Below are 25,095 nucleotides of genomic sequence, written 5' to 3' on the forward strand. Positions count from 1 at the left end.
TGTTTCGCCCGGGCGCCTCCGTGCGCTCGGCCAACGGCCTCTGAGAGCGCCCACCCGAGCCCCGGAGCCGGCGGGTGGCGGCCCTCGCCGGGGACCCCCCAGCGGGCCCAGGGGTGAGTACTGACGCCTTCCCGACGCGGGACCTGCAGCCTGGCGCCGAGGTCGTGATCCGCGGCGGCCGGAGGCACCCGCGGCGGCCCCAGTGTCGCCCTGGCCGAGTCCCGACCGCCGGGCTTCTCGCCTTCGCCCCTGGCCTGTCCGCCTCCCCGGGGCCCTGCCTCCCTCTGGCCCCGAGGGGCTGCCCTGCAGACGTTGGGGGGGCAGCCTCTCACCCTTCCCGGTCCGCTGCCTCCGTGTCGGTAAAGGGGGACTTTTCCCTCCAGCGAGCAGTTTGGGGGATTGGGGAACCCCAGGGCTGCCCTGCGGGGTGCTGGGCGCCTTCTCCGCCTCCGGACCACGGCCCTGGCATCTTAAAGGATGACCTTGAACCAGACACCGGCCGTCCTGAGAAGTAGTTTTCGGTTGCTGTTTTGTTTTTGTTTTTACCTTGTGGAAAAGACGTGTTTGAAAAGAAAGGCCTGGTCGGAAGCCGGCTCAGCCGCGAGAGGCCCGGGGCGGCCCAGCCCGTGAGCATCCCCGCGGGCAGGTGTAGGTGCCAGAGATGCTCCGCGGATTGATTTCCTCCCCGGATCGGGGAGCGGGAGGAGAGCCGGGCTCCCGATCCTCCGAGCCCCTGACCTTGGTCTGCAGGACCGGTCTCCCTTCCAGGGTGCGTGGCAGGACACCCGGGCTGGGTCCTGTAACGTTGGAGCCTGGCGCATTCTCACCGGAGAGGGGAAGCCATTCACAAGTGCCGGAGTCTTAATTGCACCAGATAAGAAAAGCCTGGGGCCCTTGTTCTTTGTTCCCAAATATAGAACCAATTGTATCCCGGCCTCTCAAACGCGGAGCAGCTTGAACTGCAGGTCCTTACATGCTTTCTCTCCCTAGATGAAAAACATTTGCTTCTGTGTCAATTTCATTAGCTAATGAGATCCCAAAGGAAAATCCCGTAGGAAATTGGATTTGGAAAGAATTACAACCATTTAGTTGTCTTGAGTAGTCTTTTCCCATGTAGTTATATTGTGTGGAGGACCTGCTATCTTTTTTGGTTGCAAACGCCCGTGAATTGGTGTTGCTGTTCTTTCCAAAAGGAAATTGTGTGTTCTATCCCTTCCTGTCCGATAGGGCTGCCTCGTTTTTAGGATTACCGAGTTTGGCTGTTACTCTCCTCCCTTCTGGTGTTTAAACTTGTTTTCTGTGGATTCATAACCATATTTTTAAACTCCATAGTTTGTTTTCCAAGTTTTCAGTGACTTAAACTAAAATTAATTCTGAATTGCTACATCCTGACTTTGTAATACACAACATTCTTGAAGTACAGTTGCTTGGAGAGAACTGAAACAGGTGACCTAGATAAAATCCTTGAACTAGGTCCACACAAAAGGTGATAAAGAACAGTCTCTGCCCCCCCCCCCTTCTTTCTTTTATAATTTGAGAATTATATAAATCTTTACAACCACGATCATTGACCCAAGTTTTTTCTCATTCCCTAGACTTTTCCTCTGGGTCCCAGTCTTATGATAGAGAAAATGGGAAAGTCAAGCTTGAATCTTTGTGTCCCAGAATTGGGACACTTTCCATGAGTGGGATGTGACTGACTTGCTATGGGTGGTATATGATTGAGGGTTTTTGTAATAGTTTTTGTTATGTGTGTATTTAAACCGTAGTTTAAGGCAGTGATATAAAATTTCCTTTTAAAAGACATTGATTTAAAAGACTTTTAAGAGTTGGATTAAAAAAAGACTAAGTGTAACAGTAAATGGACTGTGTGAATATGGGTAAAAACATGAAGTTGGTTAATTACTGATATCTGGGAACTACTGGGCTTAGAAAGTAGAGATCTAAGATCACTTTTGATTCTGAGAAGAATTTCATGTCCTTATTTTATAACAGAATATTAGTACTCGTTACCTAATAGATTCTAAGTGAGAAAACTTCTGGAATTAATATCTTAACTTCAAATGAGAGGTTTATTTTATTTATTGTCAAAGTATATTACTAAAAATGCCATAGTCTAGTGAGGGAGTGAAAAATTTAGATTTTGATAGATTTTACTTAAGCAGAAACCTAGTAATTGGGACAGTTCAGCATTAAATCTTCGTAGAAAAGTTCCATTTACTCTTTTAAGTTACTAAGATTGGCTACAGGGGTAATTTGGCTTTTTTCAGAAGTTATCTTTTCCACGTCCACCTCTATGAGCTATGTTGTGATACTTTACAAACTCAGAGACTCTTTCTTGTAAGAGAAGAAGTAGCTGTAGATTGGAACATTGAGCCCAGGTTGGTGTGGTTCAATGGTTAGAGTGCCGGCCCTCGAACCAAAGGGTCCCGGATTCCTGGTCAAGGGCACATACTTGGGTTTCGGGTCCATTCGCTGGCCCTGGTTGGCAGGAGACAACCAATTGATGTTTTTCTCTGTCTCTCTCTTTCCCTCCCTTTCCTCCCTTCCACTCTCTCTCAGAAAAGTTAATGGAAAAAATATCCTCAGGTGAGGATTAACAAAAACAAAACAAAACAAAAAGAATGGAATGTTGAGACTCATGGGTTGTCCTAGTGGAAAGTTAGTAAGACGGAAATGCAGTAAATGGAGTGTGGAGAACAGCAAATTTCAGGAAGATAATGTTCTAGCAATTTGCATTCCTTGTTTATTATTTTAAAACTCCAATTTTCAGTGTCCCAAGGCTACACTCCTTTTGAGATACATCTTTTTAGTGTTATTTCTAAATACAAGCTTTTATTTTGCTTCAGATCTAGATGAGAGAAGAGTTTCTCATCTAGAATGTTGCACAAAAATTGATAATAAAGGTTGCCTGCGTAGACCTGAGTGGGCATAGGATAGGATCTGGTGGTACACTGTTTTCTCTATTATGTTCTTGTGTACTTTGTACCATGTGTACATATTATTGGTTTAAATTAAATACTGAATAAAAATTTAGCCAATACATTTGTTCATTTTTAATATATATGTGTATGTGTGTATATATATGCTTCTGTGTGTGTGTGTATATGTGTGTATAGACATATATGTTTGTGTGTGTGTGTATAAAAAGATTCCTTTAAACCTATATATATTTTTCATCTGCTACTTTTATGTGAATTCAAATCAGAAATAATGTCGGTCTTGCCCTGGCAGGTGTGGCTCAGTTAGTTGGGTGTCGTCCCATGTACCAAAAGGTTGCCGGTGATTCCAGGTCAGGGCACGTGCCCAGGGCATATGCAGGCTCGCTCGATCCCTGTTAGGGCGTGTGCAGGAGGCAGCTGATTAATGTCTTGCTCTCACATTGATCTCTCTCTCTCTCTCTCTTCCCCCCTTACTTCCTCCCTTCCTCTCACTCCTTCCTCTCTAAAAAATAATAAAATTTTATAAAATTGGTGGTAACTTTTGAATTGTTTCTTTATTTTATGAATTTTTTAAATGTAAGGTTGTATACCTTTGATAAATGTTATCATTTGGAAGATTTCCAGAAATGAATTTGTAATATGGTATCATCTTGTTTCTCAATCAGCTCCTGCTTTCCTCCCCCAGAGAGGAAGTGGCTCAGAATCCAGCACGTGCACATTGAAGCAAGTTAAAGGATTTACTATGAAGCACAGAAGCAGATAGTGCCAAATAGCAAGTAGTCGTTGGTACACATTTGTGAGTAAAAATTTTCTATTTTAGCTCTATGTTCTTAGTCTTTAAAATATCTGCAAGCCAATTTTTTTCAGTTCACTCGTTTGGGTAAAGAATTAAAATATAAGTTAGCAGTCATAATTAACCAGTTGAGCAACCTCTAAGAACTCTCCTAAGAATCTCATCGAGGTGGAGTTCAAGGTGTGTAACACATCTCTGACATGGAATTTAAGAAATATCCCAGCTATGACTTACAATTATACTGTCCTTAATTTTTTATTGCCGTTGATTTAGATATAATATCTCTGCTGAAAACTTAGCATGATTTGGTTTACAAAGTTGATTCCCTTTAAAGAAAACACTACTTATAGATCAAATTTTTAGGCTACCTGAGATACATTTACCTCTGCCTTTTACATTCTCTTCATGGTTTCTTCATTTGTATTTAGTCGATAAATGAAGAGGAGTTTTCCTCTTCAGGATATAATGAGTAAAGTTGTTTTTCTAATCTAACTACTCATTTGTATACGCATTGGATTAACTTTTCTTTATCCTGTTGGCAAAATCATAAAACAGTGATTATGTTTAAAACCATCTTTATGATTTTCACACTGTATAGAATAACTAACTGTTCAGGAGGGATTTGAAAGTCAGTTTTGAAAGTCAGTTTCTCAGATCAAGTCCTAAGCCTGTTGAGATCCAAAAATAATGTTAAGTAGATATTTTATTCATAGTTTTCTTATGAAATTAATTGTTGAAATACTGATTTCTATTCTTTCTTTTTTACAGCTGGAAAAGCAGTGTCCGTGTTGTTATGTACACCTCCAAAAAAGTTCAGATCTGTAGGGGAATTGTTGTGTAAAGTAAACTGAACTACAGGGTAGCAGTATTTTAATAGCTATTATAGACGTGTATTTACTATATTAAAAATGAGTAAAAGAAAAACCAGTGACCCACCAATAGGAAGGTCAGTGACATTTAATTCAACTGAGCTGGTATTAGAGGCTTGAGAGAGAGTGGCCTGAAAGCTGATGGCCACAGGCTAACCTTGCTCTTTTATGCTTTTACCAGCATTTTGTTTGGGGGTAACTTTCTGCTGCATTTCCCTGGAGCATGGATCCTTCTTTAATTCAGGTTACTCCGTGCATCTGTACCATCTTTCCCCTAAAAGGCATGTCATGCTTTAAAAAATATACATGTCAATGTGATATTAAATACAAATTAATAATGTGAAACTTTCAGTCCCTCGAGATGAATGTATACATTAAGGACTTATTAATACATATGCTGTGTTTGGTATTCCTTGCATCTCAGTCATCAGATATACATTCAGCAAGAGAAGTTTTAATTTGTATTTTGTGATTTTCAAGGGGTTGCATCTTCTTTTTTAGTACATTTAGAATCAGTCTTACCTGCCTTATAAATCTGATTTTCATCATTAGTTTTTTGTTTGTTTTTCATGCATGACAGCAGTTTCTAATTTTATTTTTGTAAAGTCCTAGCAGCTTTCCCTCAAATAATTGATTAGGACATTTTAAGTTAATTTTTCTTGCAGGCATTTTTGAGTTATAAGCAGCATGCATATCTATGCTGAGAGAGAATGTGTGTGTGCGTGTGCGCGCGTGCGCATGTGCTCGCACATTTGTGCTGTGGTTATACAATAATTTTAAAAACTTGCTCCCAAGCAGTAGTTTCAAGGTGCAGTTTCAGCTGATAAGGTATAAGGCATTATGTTGAGGAAAACATTTTCTTCGCCTTTTATTTTTTCTTTGTATTATTCAGTACTCATAAATGAGAAGTCTCTTTTTGCTCGTTCGATAAGGTATTGTCATCTAACTTCACTGTGTTGAGAAGACTAACATTTCAACACTCATTCACACCGTCTGTAATGTTTTTGCCCACAGAGTGAGTGGGGCGGCATTTCCTTCTCCCACTGCTGCTGAGATGGCGGAGATTAGTCGAATTCAGTATGAAATGGAGTACACTGAAGGTATCAGTCAGCGAATGAGGGTCCCGGAAAAACTAAAGGTGGCGCCACCAAATGCTGACCTGGAACAAGAATTCCAAGAAGGAGTTCCGAACGCCAGCATGATCATGCAGGTTCCAGAGAGGATTGTTGTAGCAGGTATTTTACATTTGGGTGTTGAGTTGCCTGACATACCTTGTTTTATATATTTTTAGGAAAACTTGATTGTTTTTCAAAACATTATTTAGAATAGGGGTTGGGAAATGGCAACTTTCATTTTTTTGCAATATTTTTATTCATTACAATAGTCTGAAATTTCAAACAGTACTTTTTAATCAACTAATTATTGAGGTGTAATAACATAATAATTTACATATGTAAAATGTGCATAATATTTAAGTTTACAGCGTGATGAGTTTTGCGATGTGTACACCATGTAACCTCCACCACTGTCCAGACATAGAACATTCTCATTACCCCAGAATGCCCCCTTGTGCCCCATCTCATCCCATTTTTACTCCTCAATTTCAGGCGACCATAGTCTCCTTTCTGTAACCAGAGACTAGATTTGACTTTCCTAGGGCTTCATATAAATGGAATTATACACTATATACTCTTGGGTCTGGCTTTTTTGGCATAGTGTAATGTTTTTGAGATTCTTTCTTGTTGCTTATATCTTGTTCATTCCATTTTTTTACTGAGTAATATTCCACTGTGTAGATATACCACAATTTGTTTATCCATTCACCCGCGATGGACATTGTTGTTGGGGCTGTTAGGAATAACGCTGCTGTGAATGTTCATGTACAAATCTTTGTGGGGATATTTTTATATATGTGTTTATATTTCTAGGAGTGGACTTGCTAGATCATATTGTAAGTTATGCTTAACTTTATAAAAAGCTATCAAGCACCCTGGCCGGTTTGGCTCAGCAGTTAGAGCGTCAGCCTGCAGTTCACAGAGACCCGGGTTCTGTTCCCGCTAAGGGCATGTACCTTGGCTGCAGTTAGTCCCCAGCCCTGGCTGGGTTGTGCGGGTGGCAGCCACTCGATGTGTCCCTTTCACATCAATGTTTCTCTCACTTTCTCTCTCCTGCTCTATCTGAATAAAAAATGGAAAAATGTCCTCGGATGAGGATAAAAAAAATAGAAAGCTGTCAAGCTATTTTTGAAATTGGTTGTACTCGATTATAGTTCCATCAGTGATGTATGAGAGTTTCAGTTGCTCATTGTATTGTTCATGTTTAATTTTGGCCATTCTAGTGGGTATGTAGTGGAAAATACAGTTCAATAAAAGTACTAGCTTTCTAAAACTTCCCTTCTTTTCTTTTTATATTTTTACTCCCAGGAAATAATGAAGACATTCCATTTTCAAGACCAGGAGATCTTGACCTCATGCAGTCAACTTCTTTTAAATCTCTGGCATTAAAAACACCACCTCGTGTACTTACGCTAAGTGAAAGACCACTAGATTTTTTGGATTTAGAGAGACCTTCTTCAACCCCTCAAAATGAAGAAGTAAGTAGAATTTTATCATGAATTGAATTTGAAATAATATAGGAAAAAGCACAAGTTAAAGAGGAGTTAAGAGGCTAGAAGTATGTAATGAAAGCCTGCATGGACCACTGATTACTACAAGTTCTGGTTTATAGACACCCCAAATAAGATCTGCTGCTGCTGCTGCTGTTTTTTTAATTTAAATATGACTCAGGAAAAAGCAGATTTTGTGGAAATCATGAACTAGGCACTACACCTTCAGCAATGCAGAAAGTTGGGAAGTTTAGCTTAGGAGAAGATTAATGCATCACTTGGTTACGAAAGCAGTCTGGCAAACAGAGCAAAGAAAGCTCCTCTTCTCTTGACACTACCTCCTCGCTCTGCTGGCTGAAAAGTTTCTGCTGAGTTCAGGACTGTGCCAGGCAACATCAATATCCCTGTTGACCTAAATATGGCAGTATGGGTTCGCTAGGTGTTAGTAACCAAATTCAGATCCTGCCTCTGCCATTGATTCAGGGAGATTATGGCTCTTTCTGGAATGCCAAAACCTTTAAGCTAGGAAGACTATTTTTTTTTTTAGTCTATTCTCAGATATCCAACCAAATCTGAATTTGTTTAAACCCCAGAAGCCGGAAACATTTATTTGTAATAGAAATACATCCCATTTTCTATAATATTTGTGCCTTTAAATTGTTGAGAATTGCCCAGCCAGTGTGGCTCAGTGGTTGCGCGTGGACCCATGTACCAAGAGGTCACCAGGTCAATTCTCGGTCAGGGCTCATGCCCAGGTTGGGGGCCGATCCCCAGTGGGGAGTATGCAGGAGATGGCCAGTCTATGTTCTCTCTCATCAGTGTTTCTATCTCTCTCTCTAAAATCAATAAAGAAAACAATTTTTTTAAATTGTTGAGAATTATTCTTAAATAATATAAGTATCTGTAGTACACTTGCCTAGCAGCAATTCTTAGTTATGCTTTTTGTAAATTTTGAGAGTAGCCTTAGATTAAGGTTCTTTTTATGCTAAGCAACTATTAGGCTACTAAGAATATTTTCTAGCCCTGACTGGCATGGCTTCGTGGTCAGAGTGTTGACTTGTACACCAAAGGGTTGTTCGATTCCTGGTCAAAGGCATGTACCTGGGTTGCAGGTTCTATCCCTGGCCCCTGTTGGGGCATATATGGGAGGCAGCGAGTCAGTGTGTCTCCCTCACATCTGTGTTTCTCTCTCTCTCTCTCTCTCTCTCTCTCTCTCTCTCTCTCTCCATGCTGCTCCTTACCCCCTTTCCTTCCACTCTCTCTAAAAATCAACGGAAAAAATATCCTAGGGTGAGGGCTAACAAAAATTACATGTATTTTCTATTCCCGTCCCTTTCTCTGTGTCTGCCAGGTCCGTGCAGTCGGCAGGCTAAAAAGAGAGCGTTCTATGAGTGAAAATGCTGTTCGCCAAAACGGACAGCTGGTCAGAACTGACTCCATGTGAGTACAGCCGCTGTGCGTTGTCTCCTTCATGAGTATCCTCTGTGTTTGTCTGTCCCATCTTTTTCTAAATAATTTGCCTTTTTGTAACTCTCACATTTTTTTTTTAAAGAAAAGGAGAAAAAAGTGTGTGTTTTATGCCTAAGAAACTGAGAAAATAATTTACTTCTAATACTTTTTATAGCCTTAAAAATCTGACCATGTGTCAGATCAAGTTCCATATCAGGTTCCAGTTGGACCTGACTGGAGAGTGACGATAGGGTGCAGAGCGGGTGGGACGGCAGAGGGCCTCTCCTCCCGGGGTGCAGGGAACAGCACCTTCTCTGAGTTCTTGGAGAACCTGAAATGCCCCTCGAGGACTTAGTTATTCTGAAGGGTTATAGGGGAGGAAAGTGAGTTAAAATTAATACATATCTCCTTAAGGGAGGATTGATCTGAAGTGTTGAACCATTATTAATGTGAAATTGTTTATGATAACTCTATGTTTTCCTGAAGGTACCAGCCTGTGAAATCATTTTTCTAGAATATCTATAAGCGTACGGCACAAGTGGTGAGAAAGCCACATAGTTCATGGCTGAGGTAGCTTCTTGATATCTAGTGCCCTCAGAATGATGAGATAACCACAGAGCTTTTATTACTTTCTATTTGTAATATTTTTTAAGACAGTAAAGGTTTAAATAAACTTTTTTGTCATATAAAGATATGGCTTATTTAGGTCTTTAATTACTTTGAAATGTCACACTAGTGAAATAAAAGCACCAGTATAGTTTCACTTTTGTTTTTTTCTCACAAAGTATGTTATTGATAGTGGAGTTTTGTTAAAAAGAAAGGAAACAACTCTATTATGTATATAAACCAGCCTACTGTATATGATTTAGAATAGATGGTTAGATCATAGATATTTTTTCAGTTACTAATAACATAAGTTTCTTGTAACAAAAAAGATTAACAGAATTAACTACTATTTGATTTATTTTTTCATAAGTTGCCTTAATGGCATTTTCTAGTGTTTAATACAACCGAAATTCTCATGTGTTAAGTTTTGGTAGTAAAAATAAAACGAATTTTATTTAACCATATATTTCACATCGAAATGCTTATATTACTTAGCCATACTTTTTATTATGATGGTTATATGTTACCTGTCATGGTAAGTAAGTTACTTAACTATCTTCTTGTTAATATTATAACCTAGCATTTTCTTCTCTTACTATTATTAATTTTATGATTTATAATTGAATTTATCTTTAAGAATCAACATTTCTTAACCTTAGCAACTTTATATAATGAACATATTGTGTATTCAATGTTGGTAACGTGGTCAGGAAGAAACTATCAATATAATACAGCTATATTTTATCTCTACTAAAGTAATTATCAAACTCTTGCTGTCTTTACTTACTTTAGTCTTTTCTTTGTAATGTGAGATTAATTATGTGTCGTTGTGCATGAACCTTTGCCTGCCTTTACTTTTATTCCTTGGCTTGAAGGATAGAAGTACATGTGGATATAAGAGCCACTGGCCTCCATTCTCTTAATTACTTTCAAGAGACAGTAGGATTGATTATGGTCAGCTATAGATACAAAAATGAATTCTGGCCAGTAGAATCATATCTAGCTTTTCCTTTGTGTTATAAAAGCTGAATATGTAAAAGAAGCATAATTATTATTTAAGGTGGCACAGATCAGATTCTGCCCCAAGAAATAAAATTTCAAGGTTCCAGGCACCGATTTCTGCACCGGAATACACGTAAGATTTTATCTGCTCTGCTTTTCACAAGTAGGAGTTGTTTTTATTTTGCAGGCTTATGTTATACTAATATTCACCAGGTAATTGGCATATAATACCCTAATTTTCTTACTGTTTGGCTTTTTAGTACCTCTGTTTCATGATTTCTCAAACTGTCATCATACACTTTGTTTAGGAAAAAAAACTAGACCAACTATGATTTGGGGTGTAGTGGTGAAAGTGACGTGAATAATTTACACATAAACACCTGAAACCTATATAATTTTATTAACCAGTGTCACCCCAATAAATTCAATATTTTTTTAAATTTACACATGAGGACCAAGCATCCTTCTCCATTTTTTAATTTTTTCTTTGGTTGGAATATTTTCTAGAGATTCAGCTTTAACCAAGTTTCATGATTCCAATCTTTTAAAAAAATTTTGGCACACTATCTTATTTATTTTGATTGATAAGGAGAATGGAGTATGAGTGTGGTTTGTCATTGAAGTTTTTTTAATATCATAGATTAAAATTATGCTTGGAAGAATGTTTTGTGATCATTAAAACCTTTGGGGAGAGGGAGGACTATTGATGTTCAATATAAGAATTTAAGAGCTCATGTAGTTCTTAAGCAACAAAAGCTACTCTGACAACCAATGATTTTTCTCTTATTCTGGTTGTCTTATTATGCCTCTAGGAACTAGTTAATTGCCTTAGATAGTGGCAAAAAATTATAGTTTTCTCTGTATTTACAATTTCAAGAGAAATGATAGAAGATTTGTGCTCCAGTGAAAATTCTTTCTCCCCCTTTCACTGTCGTACCTTTCCTGGTTTTTTGGGAAGAGGCTGGAGCCTTACCCAAAGGTTATCCTCACCGTCTGAGAAACAGTCTTCCCATAAAAACCCATGGGAAAGAGGTACTGAACTTTGGACTTTCATTTTAATAATGATGTAGTTATGCCAAGTAAATTTTCATTTAAATTTTAGTTTTGACTTTGGCTAGTGTTATTTACTTAACACTCATGTCCTAAGATTTTATTTATGCATGAGGTAGAGATACTACTAATGAAATAACATGATAAACATTGGTGCTTTCTTCAAAAATTTCTAATCTTTTATAAAAGAAAAAGGTGAGATTTTGCTGTTTTATAACATTCATAGGATCAATTTATCATCAAAGGGCATTTTTATTAAATTACTAATATTATAATATTTGCTTAAATAATCTCAATGTCTTTGCATATGTTTATTTTTTTATTTTTCACAGTAGTTCACTTGGCAAAACGAAACTAAAAAAACCCCAACAAGTCTCCCTTCCGTGGTTGGGTGGGTGAATGGAGGGAGGTGAAACTCCTCGAAGCACCCCGTCTCCCAGTCTCCCCGTCACCTCCCTGTCTCCCTGTCTCCCTGTCCTGTCGATGCCTGCGGTGGGCGTCCAGCAGCTCAGATGGATTGCCAAAATGGGGCTCATTCCTGTTCTTAAATTTGTTTATTTGTAAAAAGACTGGCAAGACTGCTAAAAGCTTAAATTGTTTAAGCATTTATGGCTTCTAATTAGGGTCATTTTGGTCATCTTTTGATTTAATCATTTAGTACCTCTCTATATGAAAATAAATGTTAACTAAATCAAGGGCATTTAATCTATATGTATACTGCCCAAAGCTGTCATCAGTTTAAAAAATACTTCCTATTCCGTTTTTGCTGTTTATGGGGGAATGCCGTATACATTAATAAAAAGGTAAATGTCTTACTAATTTTTGAAAATTTAGTTTCTTTTGATAAACCATCAGAAATTCAAATATTTTTTTTATGTTGGTCTTTAATGAAATATTTTTACTAGTATTGATAGACTAAATTTTATCTTTCTACATATTTTTTAAGTTATAATCGAGGATCATGGAAGGTTTTTAATTTCCATTTATTACCATATTTCAATTTCATATGATCATAGCATCTTTGAATTGCAAGAAATTTTATAGACTTTTATAACTCCACCTTCTGTGCATTCTATCTTGAAAAATTCTTTGCAGTTAATCTGAAAAATAGTTTATGCTTGACTACTTTATAAATACACCTGCTTTCCTGTGTATGGACAGGAAATACTTCTACTTTTAGAACTTAAACAATTTCTATTGCTTTTACTGACAAAATGATTTCTCAAAGGAAGTTACCCTTCTTTCCTTTTAATTTTTAATGGGCAAAAAGTCTATCAGACTTTTTCATGGATTTGGACTTAGTTTATCATTATCAACATTGTTGCTATACGATTATTCTAAATATGGATTATTAAAGACTTTAGTAGGATGTAACTAATTTATTTACTTATATAGAATGATATGCTAAAGTGTTCAATTTAAGCACCAAAATGCAAAGATAAAACCTTTAGTTATATCAGTAAATATACTGATTTGTCCTTTAAACTCGCTTCGGTTAATTTAGCCAGGTATGTTGGCAGCTCTGTCGCGACACTGGCCGTTTTTATTCCTGCCTCTTTTGACAGTTTTCTAAGAATTCAGTCTGGCTTCTCACAAAGAGCGGGAGCGGCAGGTTTGCCCTCGCTGCCCGAAGGGAACCCGGGTGAAAGGCCAGAGCCCGACTGTCCGGGCGGACCGACTGCCAGCTCGCAGATGCCGGGCTTCACCACGTGCCATGGGTAGTGTAAACCGGCTCATACACATTCCAGAAGATTTCTGGTCTCTGGACAGACTTAGGGTAACAGTTCATGAGCCAGTATCTGAAAACTTGCGTTTCTTTTGACACCATTAGACCCACTTCCTGTGGTGAATCAGCCCTGACATTGATTTCTCAATATGCCAAGATTGGCCTTAGATTTTTCCCTTCTACGCAATCTTTGGAAAACAGGGTTTTCATGTCTATTGTAGATCATTAAGGCATTCAAAATTATTCACAAAATTGTAGAGAAGATTTTGTTCTAAATTTCTGGGACTCTGGGAATCATATTAGATGACAGCTATCCTTTCAAAACATATCCCTCTTATTTTGTGGTTTCCAAACAGATACATGTTAAGTTCGAAAAGATTACACAAGTTGAAATAAAACACTTTCTCTCTTTTCAGTTGTTCAGTGTCTGCTCCATTTTCTTTTTCTGGACGTGAGACACAGGATGAGGTTTAGTCTAAGGTGTTTTGCCCTGACATTGAGAAGAAATGTTGAGCCCACATCTCAGGGTCTTAGTCCCGTTGTAACAAAACCTCGTACCGTAACAAACCAGACACACGTCAGTGTATCGGTTAACTACCCAAACGGCTGATCACGCTCTAACATTAAACAAGTCTCTGAAAATACTGCTCCATTCATGTGTCCAGCTTATAGGAAGCACTGGCATTGGAGCCAAAGAAATTGCGAAGCGCAGTTCAGACATGAAAGAATGTAAGATTACTGTCGCCAAGAAGCCCGGAAACCAAAACACTTCTACTGCAGCTTTCTGAAACTTGATTCATCTTTACATTTTCTCATAAACTCAGCTTGCTTCATTGTCTTTGTGAAATATTTGAAATGGCATTTTCAGGGAAGCACTTTCAGGTCACATGTTTAAACCTGTCTGACACCTGTATAGCAGAATTTTCTATCTGACTGTGATCATCCGTGAGCTGCATGGCAGGTTGTTGGTCAGCGGTTTGATTTGCCGAGTACATACACCAGAAAGAGAATGCTGCTCCAGCACCAGCGGATGAGCACACTCAGTGCTGCCGTTCTCGTCCCTCTCCAGAGTTGTTCTTTCGGAATTCCTGCTTCGAGGTGGATGTTCAAGGCTACGCAGTCGCAGATGCTGCATTGTAGCTGGTCTTTTAAAACAATTGGATATATTAACTTACTTGATTTAACTGATAGGGAAGGTGACGGGTGGGAAAAAGGGGCAAGAAAAGTTAAGATAATTCTTAAAATGTGTTTGGGGAAACTGCTCAGCTAAAGTTTTATAAAAATCTGATGCGAGTATTTTTTTTCTTCATTTGCTGTGCTTACAAAAACAGTGTGACACCATCGCCACAACAGGTCCGGGTCTGTCCTCCCCGTGTGTTACCTGAAGATGGAGTCAATCTCTCCTCTGCTCGTGGCATTTTGTCGCTTATCCAGTCTTCTACTCGTAGGGCTTACCAGCAGATCTTGGATGTGCTGGAGGAAAATCGCAGGTGACTGGCCATCAGAGGCTCGCCAGCTTTATTGCATATTTTGGCTCCTTCTTGTGGACTGTGGTGTCTTCCTTTTTCGTTTGCACCTTCGTCTCTTTCTAAGATGTGGTGGTTTAAACAGTTTGCTTTGCTTTCTTTTAATTTAAAATTATTGTCCAAAATTCACATTTCACAAGATTCTGTTAGCTTTTCTTCAGGCAAAGAGAGTATTTACTTAATAACTACACACAGGAAGTATAATGATTTTTCCAAAGGTTTTGTTAGACCTGTTCTAAGTACTTGATTCCATTTTGGCTATGGTAGGGACATTGCTGGTTTGAGTGAAGGGTGTGGAACTGAATGAAGCGTGCTAATTTTCTTCAGTAAGACTTTTGATTTCGTCATTTATGATACTTATGTGGTTGGGTTAATGAAATAGATTTGAGACATAGATGTCAGTGTAGCTGCCACAACTTTTTTTTTATTCCTTTAAATAGGGATTTCTAGGCCTGTGTTGAAAATTTCAGGTACTTTTTATTTTTTTTGGAAATCTGATATTTTTCAGTATTGGTCATTCATCTCACTTTTAAACATCAAGTAAAATCATTAGTAGTATGCTTCGACTTGTTCATACAAATAAATTTTTTGCCATTATTTTTGTCCTTCATTACTACATAGTATTTTTTCAAAAGATGAAATTTGTGAAGCTTTTTGGCATAATATGGGAAAGGTACATGTTAACATGTTATCTGCTAACATGTTATCTGGTAATCTGTGAGTCAGCGTTTGACTCTGCATTTTGGAGAAGTAAATGCAGCTCGCTCTTCAGTGAACCTTCCTTCTTACCTAAGGCACTGGCACGTCTGTGGCTGGCTCTGGACTCTGTCTCGCAAGTGCCTGATCCTCCCGCAGGCCCCAGGGCTGTTCCCTATTTCACAAGCAGTTTGCCCACGTGCTCCACTGTGGTTTCTGGGCCTCCCCTGGTTACTCTAATGGTATCCACTCCGGCTGGGGCCTTAAAGCTGTACCAGAAAGAGAGCTCACAGCAGGCGGAGCTTCTGTGTCTCTCTCCCCCTCCCCAAGGCTCTCCAGTCCCCTTCCTGCTCTTTGAAGCTTCACGGACTCGGGATGTCTGAGAAGCAGCACGGTTTAGGGGGAAAAGCGTGAGTTCAGCGTCCGTCGGAGACCGGCTGACCTACCCACTGAGCAGCGGGCTGCGTGATGGCCTTGGACAAGTTGCTCAGCTTCTCTAGGCCTCGTTTTTCTCATCTACAAAATAAAAAAAAAAATTTAAAGGAAGGGTCATATTACCTAGCTTTCTGGATTCCTGTGAGGAATCTCCCCCACCACCACCACGGCCACTTTTATTTAAGATATAGGGCAAATGGCCTCCACTTCTTTCTTTAGTGTGGTGGGGGGTCCTTCAACACATACTGAATATAAAGTACTTGGAGCTTAAGAACGAATATTTCCTGGTTTTTTTTCCTCCCTCCTTAAAATAAATTCATTCTTCACTAGGTATCCTCTTTCACTTTTTAATTACAATAGGTCTTTAGAAGAGACCAGATTATTAGGTCAAATTACAGCATATCAAATGCTATTACAGTGAAAATATCTGAATGAGATAGATATTTATAAATCCTATGTAAATTAAATAGTAGCTAGATGACAAAGCCAGTACATTAAAATTATTTGCCCCCCCCCCCACACACACACACATACAGTTCAATGCAGTGATATAGAACTTGTAGAAAACAGTTGGATTTTTTTTCTTCCATAATGGAAAAACATTTTGCCTCAAATTCACAAGTACAAAATCAAAACTCTTACTAAAATTGACTTTATATTTTTTTATTATGAAAAACTATCTTGAGCCCCAAGTGAAATTTTATTTATGTTTTAATTGTAATGAATTGATAACTTTAAACTCCCTTTTCTGGGAGGAATTATCTTTTCTTATTCACTTAAATGAGATTCTTAAAACGTATAAAGTAGTTGTATTAATAATCCTTTGCTCCTGGATACACACCATCTGTATTGCCTTGGAGCCTGGAGGGTTGGATTCTTATTAGTCTTATTGGATGCTTTTATTATTGAAAGCATTTTGAGTTTTTATCGTTGTATTTCAGTCTCTTGCAATCCAAATGCTGAACAAGATTTAATCAGAATTGTAAGTGCCAAATCAGCGTTCATTTCTACTATGAGAACTGTCTAGCATGACTTTTCGGTTATAAGAACTAGGAATGTGAAATTTGGATAATGGTCTACTTGCATGATTATAAAATAATACTGCTTATATAGCTTTAAGTGTTCTTATGTTTCTTGCTCTGTACCTCATTTTTTTCCTTTCTATTTTATTACTCTTGGCTAATGTAATATCTTTGGTTTTATGCCATCACATTAAGTATAGTTAAATTAAGCTAGAACTATTTGACAGGCAGAAAGGGAGGGAGGGAAGGAGGGGGAAGAAAGGGAAGGAAGATGACTTTCTGACTGCTTTATTTTCATAAAATAATGCAGATTCACAGTTGTTTGACAGAACTATTTTTAGTTTACACTTTAAAGGACACTGTCGAAAGGTTTATTTATATATTATATTTTCATTTTCTCATTTTATGAGAACTTATATGATCTCAAACCAGGCTTAACATAAAGAAAAAGTAAAGTCATATGTACATATTAGAAAAGTTTATTTATCAAAACTCCTAGAACAAGCATGAGGTGTGTTGTTTGGATTTTAAACGCTGTTATGGCTTACCCTTGGCTGGTTAGGCAGTGCCCATGGCCTTCTGACATCTGCAGAGCTCCATTTCGCATTCTCCACTGCAGAACAGTGACATTTTGAAAGGAGACTGCCTATGTAAGAACATTCTTTAAACATTGACATGTTAGTCATGCTTAGCATGCTTATGTTTTATTTTTAGAGGGGGCTTGATTATTTTTATTCAGTTTTTCTTTAGCAAATTCTACAAGCTTTGAGTGTATAGAATAAGAAACCAATGTAAATAAGTTTATATTTTTTGTGAGTGATAAATATGTTACTTGGAAAATCAAGAATGCAAAGTTGTAGTTGAAACAGCTTTTTAAATATGTGTATAATTCCTGGTCTCCCAATTAAGTTGTTTATTTGGCAGTTTTGTTTTGTTTTTTCTCAAACAAAGAAACACATATTCTATTAAGTCAGATTATTTATTTACTCAAGACGGTCACTATACAAGTTAATGCTGGAACTTGTCGAGCCTTGGGTCTCACTCCCCTTTGCCACTTTAATCACAAAACATTGAACATATTATCAAACTTAGAAAAAGATTTTTAATGTATTTATGCTTATGGTAGAAAGTGGTACTATGCCAAATGCCTGTCTAATTTACTTTTATATTATATGTCAATTGCCAGTGTAAGAAGACAAAATGAAATACGTTGTGAAAGGTAACTGTATTCTTTTCTGGCTCTGCATTACAAAAGGGAAATCTCTGTGGTGGAACATTCTGAATATGGCAGATCCATTTGAGCACATTAGTGTGAATTTCTTCAAAAGGCTTTAGGTAGCACACAGTGTTGGCTTTATTTAAACAGTCCCATGCTAGTGTGATATAAGATTGTAGTTAACTAGTAAGTTTCCTAATGCCACAGAGTAAGTATATCCGTAGGGTGGGATGGGTTTTAAACCTGTCTCAAGCACAGGTGACTTCTCACTGTTCTTTAGTGAACAAAATAGAATCCTAACAGGTCTTCCCCGGAAGTCTGAGTCTCGTATCCTCTGGGCTCTGGAGGTGCATTTAAGCACTAGTAGTGCCTTAAGGAAACTTACAAGCTGAACGTTAAAATTTTCTGTGATGAATTTACAAAAATAGTGAATTGTGTCAGTTTACAAACAAAAAACTAGTGTCAATTTACAAACAAAAAACTAGTGCATTTGGTATTAAATTATTAAATATTTGCTATAATTAAGAGATGCCTTCATATTTAAATTCAGGCCAAACCTGACCAGTACTTAGAACATGAGACATTCAAAATAGAATGTAATGATTCCTAAAATTCTTATATGGATCCTATACCACAACCTTTTCTCTCAGTTTAGCAAATACTGCTGATAACTTTTTGGGGAATTGACCAGTGACCTTGTAGAGCTTTTGTTTTCTGATTTTAAAAATTAAGATTTATTGGAAAAGTTTCTATTCCCCTAGGTAAAGAACGAATTGTCCTCTAGAAACAATGTACTGAGACTACGTGACAGTCCCCACAAAGTTTTCCAGTGCACCTTGGTCTTCATTTCCACAGCCCTGTATGCCACTCCTGGTTGTCTCGAGGTCAGACTCAGTGCCATGGCCTCTGGCACGGGCTGTCGCGCGGCCCTCAGACCACAGCCCCAGTCTCGGCTCCAGACCGAGGCTTGCAGTGTGCTCTGGAGCCCGACTTGAATGAGACACGGCTCTGTCACCGTCTCAGGCCCTCGTCAGAATGAGGAGGTGGGAAGGAAGCAATTGTGGGAAATGGGGATTGCGTGAAATTTTCAGTTTCCAGTTGGGCTGTTGTTATCAGATGAGCAACCACGACCATGCAGGTGCTGCTAACCAGTTCTTAACATGCTTCGAAAGTTGATGTGTTTTTTTTCCAACTAGAAGAGAGAAATTATACTTTCTAAAGGTGTCCTCTGTCTTGAATTTCATAAATGAAAATGCAAGCACCCGAAAAATCATTGATATGTTGGTGCTGTTTTGTTACATAACTATAGATTTCCTTTATTTTACAACCCAGAGAAAATACTAAATTTATGAAAATTTTAAAATGGAGGACATGTGAAACCAAGATGTTTAAAGTATTTGAAGTATATTATATTGTATTGAAACATACAATATAATCCTATTTGACATTTATTTGTCTTGTTTTTGCTTTTTATTACTTCTCTGTTTCCTGGTTCTGTCTTGTGCCTTCTCCAAACACCTGCCTTAGACCCATGTTGCGTGGTGGGTCTGCTGCCGCCACTTCCAACCTTCATCATGACAACGTCAGGTAAAGTTTGAGACTTTGTCACTACCAGGATGAATAGTTGACTGACTTTGTATTTTGCAGACTGTAATGCATGTGGTAGTCATGCCTTTATATTATAGCTTGGACTTGCACAGCCTTTCTTTGTGAGTACACCCTGCTTTGTTCAGAGAACAGTGAGTCGTCACTCGGGACATTGGGCCACCAGAGTGTGGGGAAAACGCTTAGCAACTGTGATCCAGTATCGTGTATCCTGGATGCTGTATTTAAACTCAGTTTCAGTAGCTTACAGGAGATCATGCTGGAACAGAAAACATCATCTTAAACCTTGTTTCATATGCATCATGTTCCCTGTTGCCTGAGGTCTTGCCCAGCATTTTCTTTTTAGTTAATTGTCTATAATGTCACTTTCCACGTGTAGATCAAGCTGTCAGTAGGACATCATCTTAAATCGGGGGAAGTCAGCATTGATGGGGGGAGTAAACGTTTATAAAGGGAATTTGTTTTAAGAATTCTCGTCATCTGTTGATTTCAGCTTTTTTCTTATTTTTGCCCCTTTCATACCTTCACACATGCTTAATCTGACTAATTATTTCTTCTGTCAAGCACAGGACAGATAGAATGGCCCATACAAGTACTTAAGGTTCTCACATGCCGAAATCCCCATTTGCCATCTTCAGGGGGGTGGGTGTTGGTTAGTATTTACAGATACCATGACTAATTGTTTCTGAGTGAATTTTGTTTATTTTAAGCACCAGTATATTATCTGTAGCATTAGCTTTCAAACTGGCAGCATTGTTTCTGTGATGAGAGGAAGCTGGCGTGTTCGATCACTTTTAGGCAAGAGAAGAGGGAACCAGTTTCTCAGTCTAGTTAGTCCAGGGGCCCTGCCACGCTGCCGACCCCTTCTTTCCGCAGTGCTGACCCGGCCCACTGTGGGGTTCCCCTGTACACCCACTCTTAGGATTGTGATCCTTTTCTCTGTTTTCAGCCAGTGATCTGACTTACAGTGTTTAGTTCTGATAAATACAGGTTTTAGTTTAAAACACATGGTACTGTTTTAAGTTGAATTATACAAAGTTTTTTGCCATACCCTTAGATTTCTTTGCAAATGGAGATTTCCTTTGCAGATATTGAAAAGCTTAGTTAATGCAGGATTCAAATTGTGAGTGATCCTTTCAGTTGTACCTCATTCTCTGTGTTCAGCTAGGCCCCGTCACTGTGAAGCAACTGTTTCTATTTGACTTTTTTCCCAATTATTCATCTCGTGTGCGACCTCACAGAAATAGAACAGTTTTGTTTTGAGGATAAAGTGTAGAGAAGAGGCATCTTCAACCTGTATTTTATCTACTAATCATTTAATTCTTGTCATAATGTTCAAAGGACTAATTAACTCAGATGTTTATAATCCCATAGCTCTAACATCTACTAACTTTATAGCTTATTTCTCTAACTGGTGCAGTTACTTTCAGTATTCCAGGACATTTATTCCATTCCCATGAAAAAAGGGGCAGTTAATGAATAAGCGAGTTAATTCGACCATTGAAGGCACATTTAAAGATTGATCTAGATTATCTAGAGTCAGTACATACCATGTTGTTGAAACTACAATCTGTCGGGTTATCATCAGTGTTCAGAATGATGACACTGCCTGACTAAAGTATTTTTGGATTATTTTCAGTTGTATTTAAAACAAGAACATTTCTGAATGGAGTTGTCTTTAACATGTCTGAATGAAAATATAACTCTCCTCATACTCCTCTGAGGGGTAATGGGTTTCTTATAATGGGACTTGCTTGATAGATTAAAATATATGATCTATGTGCCAGCTTTATAGATTACATAGGAGTAACTTTTAAATTCAATTTATTTTCTGCTTATTTGAAACAGTTAATGTGCCATTTTACTGAAATAACCATGCAGAATTAAAACAGGATATAAATGTGAGGTGAATTGCATTGTATGTACATTGTATCTCAAAGCTGTTAATTAAAGATATATTTATTAAATGGGAGTCCAAGCAAAGAGGAAGAGTAGCATTTGTGTGTACGTGTTTCTCGGAAGTTTATTGTCACGCACTTAAAGAGCTGCTTTTCACTGTGCTTTCTCCGGAGTTTGTCTCGGTGGCTTTCCAGTGTCACTGTTTCCTACACAGCCCTGCAGTGATTGATTCTTGAGCCCGTTCTGGGTCTGAATGTAGTGGTTTTACAGTAGAGAGTAATTGGAAGTAAGAGGTAAAGAGTAGAAATGGCAAGAAAAGGGAAACTGAGAGGAGGAGGAGGAATGATGGTCTCACCTTGTCATCTGGAGTCCGTGTCCCTGCCCGCGAGTCTCAGCAGGGACTCCGGTGCATCGCGTGTGGACATACGTGTGTAAGAATTGTATGTTGGTACATCCTTGAGTAGCAACTCTCACATCTTCAGCCAGGGGTCCTTTTTAACGATGCCAGTCCCTCTGAGCGTGAGAGTGTCTCCTTATTTATATCTTTGGCAGGGCGCCTTCTTCTCAGAGTGCCAGGACACTTTGCCAGTGTGGAAAGTAGTTGTTATCTTAAGTTGTCTTCTTTTCTTTATTAGTAACAACTCAGACTGTAAAATATTTTAGGAATATGTATTGTTAAATTCTGATCTTTTGTACAATTCTTTGAGCACTAAACAACACATTACATGACTTGCCAGGTTCTCGTCTGACATTATATTGTCTTTGTATTTCTGTCCGCTAGGTATGGCATTTCAAACATCGACGCAGCAGTTGAAGGAGCTGCAGATGACATGACTGTTGTAGATGCGGTTTCATTAAGACGACAGGTATTTAATGTACCAAATAAGATATAATCCTGAGTGACCATGTAATGTTTAAAGTGACAGTTCCTAACATCTCATCATTTTCGCTCCTGTGGAAGTCACGGATAGAAATATTTTACCTGTCAAACTATTTATTAAACCATAATTGATTTTCCTATTTTGATTAAAGATGTTTAAACCACCATTACGTGTTTTGATCAGCTTTAGCCGATATTGCCAGAATGGATTGATGCAGTTCTGGTGAATAACAGAGAACCTTGGTGTTTTCGCAAACCGGGGCAGCCACAGCGGGCTGGCGTGGCTTTGGGGAATGTGGGAAGGCCACTTTGGGACCTGTGTCGCTGTGTTGGGGACTCCGTCGTGGAAACTGCTCTCGGTTTGCAGAGGGTCATCATGTGCCTGTTGGTCATTGTCTGTGATAAGCCTTACTGAGAACTGCAGTTGCCTGTGTACATTTAAATGTCCTCCAGCCTCTGGAATCACATAGACACACACACACACACGGGGGGAGGCGTATGCAGTGTTCTCCTTGTGTCTGGGCCAAATAGACATGGAGGGGGCATGAATGGAAATAAAGTATTTCTACACAAAGGTCAAGAAACTCAACGTTTAGCATAAGAATACATCAGCAGCTCATTTTTAAGATTTAATATAATACAGGGATAATATGAAGCAAATACTTCTTTTTCATTTTGAGTCTCATTGACGAACATAAATGGAAGCTATGTCATAAGTTCTTCCATATTTTCGTTTTTGTTTATACTTTGCCTATTGAAGAAAGTGGTTTCTTTGATCTTATCATTGAATTCACAATTACACCAACAACCTAGTTTCCTGAAAATATGATTTGAGTTTGTGTTTTCACAACAATCGTCCAGTCCGTAACTTAGAGGGTACCTCGTGGAGGACAGACAAGATGCAGCCCCCGTAAAGGACTACGTCGCGCACAGACTGTGGAACCGAAAAGGACTGGAAAGCTGGTGGGGAAACTGCGAGTTTCCAACATGAGGAACAGACGCGGAATCACCAGCAGATTCTACAGAGTCTGTCCTTGTGGCCCGGCAGCCAGGGAGGCTGCCGCTTCCGCAGCTGCCTGCTCCGTGGCCGGTTCCCGGACCCGCAGTCGGAGTCCCTGCGGTGGTGGTGAGCAGCTCGCGGGCCACCACTGCAAGATACAGAATGTAACCCACTGTCGGGGGATATTAACGAGCTGGGTTGGTGCTACTGCTTCTCAGAGATGCCCAGATAGAAGTGTTTTGAGGACTCAAAGCAATGCCACTTTTTCATTGACAGTAAAGTAGGATTTTTAGTGTAAGGATCCCATGAGACCAAATAAACTGTACTCATTTTGAATAGCGCAAAAAAAGCAATCTTTAAAAACTTTTATTTTTTACTAAGTTGGCCCTAACAGAACAGTGGTTGCTTAGCACTGATAAATGTGGTTGCTCAGGTGGTGGAAATGTCATCCTTGTGCTGCCTAGGTTATGGGGTCAGTCCCTAGTCAGGGCTCGTGTGGGAGGCACTGATTGATGTGTCTCTTTGTCTGCCTGCCTGCCCCCCCTTCTCTCCCTCTTCCCCTTCCCCTTCCCCTTCTCCCTCTCAAAATCAATAAACGTATCCTCAAGTGGGATAAGAAATAAAAGGAAGGAAAATAGACCCTCTCTAACACAGAAATGTGGAGAAGGGAAAGGGAGAAGAGTATTTAAGTGAATTTTCGCTGTCGTAGGTAACTTTTCTGCATAGTCTTGTTTATTTTCCTCCAAATGAAACTTCCCTCATTTGTAATAATTATTTTGACAAATTATACTACTTTATAAGAATCTGATTACTCCATGCATTGAAACCTCTGTTTTGTTGTTGTTTTTCACTTAGATAATCAAACTAAATCGACGTCTACAACTTCTGGAAGAGGAGAACAAAGAGCGCGCTAAGAGAGAGATGGTCATGTACTCAATCACTGTAGCCTTCTGGCTGCTCAATAGCTGGCTCTGGTTTCGCCGCTAGAGGTAACCTTAGCTCTCAGAAAATATTGTCTCAACAGCTGGAAATATAAAGAATTTGCAAACTTCTTTGTTTGTGTGTTTGCGTTGTATGCCATTTTATAGTCCACGCCCCGAAAGGTACTTCTTCCAGCAAGGAGGGAAGCCTCGTGTTTGCAGAAGTAAAGGTAGATTCTGTACTTAGCTGTGTTCTCTTGTAACCAGTCCTGCAGTTGCACCGCCTCGAAGGTCTCCCTGTGCATGTGTGTAAATAGGCTCTGATTTGTTTTTTAAGGAATTAATTTTTTGCCTCATCAGTCTGCACAAGTAATTCTCCGAATGGGAGAGGGTCGAGAGTGGATTTAGAAAAGCGTCTGTAAAAGACAAGTATGTTTGTCCTTTTTCTCAAACACTGTTAAACAGTTTTGTTACTGGACACATTGGCATCCACATTTCAGCGTTGACACTTCTGAAGTCTTGGTCTGGTGTCAGAATAATGAAATCCAGCCACCTCGTGTTTCATTTTTATTATTAAAGTAATTCCTAACATCTTCAGCAGTTTATCTTCTCTGTGTGCAAAATATGCGTGCTTATTTTTATTTTAGTATTTCAGGTGGTTTTCTATAAAGTACATTTTTACTAAGTTCATGTGTGAATGATTTCGCAAACTGCAGAATAAGGTACAATTGTAGTGTATTTAATAAACTGTCAACCAAAGCAATATTTGTGGAAAGATTTTGTTTCATCAGAGGTGCCGACATGAGCCTGAGTCTCCGTCCAAGGCAAGTAGCGCGGCTCATGACCGGCAGGAG

At 38.9% G+C, this 25,095-nt stretch overlaps 1 protein-coding gene across 14 annotated transcripts; it reads left to right on the forward strand.

Moving 5' to 3' along the window:
• Positions 1-25,001, forward strand: MFF (mitochondrial fission factor). 14 transcript variants are annotated; one of them, XM_036253875.1, is made up of 13 exons: positions 1-113; positions 3,608-3,738; positions 4,504-4,681; positions 4,786-4,885; positions 5,619-5,839; positions 7,028-7,197; positions 8,561-8,649; positions 10,325-10,399; positions 14,374-14,532; positions 17,908-17,940; positions 19,465-19,524; positions 22,223-22,307; positions 24,177-25,000. In XM_036253875.1, the coding sequence occupies exons 5-13, from the start codon at positions 5,659-5,661 to the stop codon at positions 24,306-24,308; spliced, it is 984 nt and encodes a 327-aa protein (XP_036109768.1). In that variant the 5' UTR covers positions 1-113; positions 3,608-3,738; positions 4,504-4,681; positions 4,786-4,885; positions 5,619-5,658; the 3' UTR covers positions 24,309-25,000. The 14 variants fall into 14 exon arrangements, with proteins under 14 accessions (XP_036109768.1, XP_036109764.1, XP_036109769.1 ...); XM_036253871.1 differs by lacking the exon at positions 4,786-4,885; XM_036253876.1 differs by lacking the exon at positions 4,786-4,885 and having other exon boundaries at positions 4,504-4,594.
• The last annotated feature ends 94 nt before the right edge of the window (positions 25,002-25,095 follow it).

This window comes from Molossus molossus, unplaced genomic scaffold (assembly GCF_014108415.1).
Source record: "Molossus molossus isolate mMolMol1 unplaced genomic scaffold, mMolMol1.p scaffold_m16_p_11, whole genome shotgun sequence".
Taxonomy (NCBI): domain Eukaryota; kingdom Metazoa; phylum Chordata; class Mammalia; order Chiroptera; family Molossidae; genus Molossus; species Molossus molossus.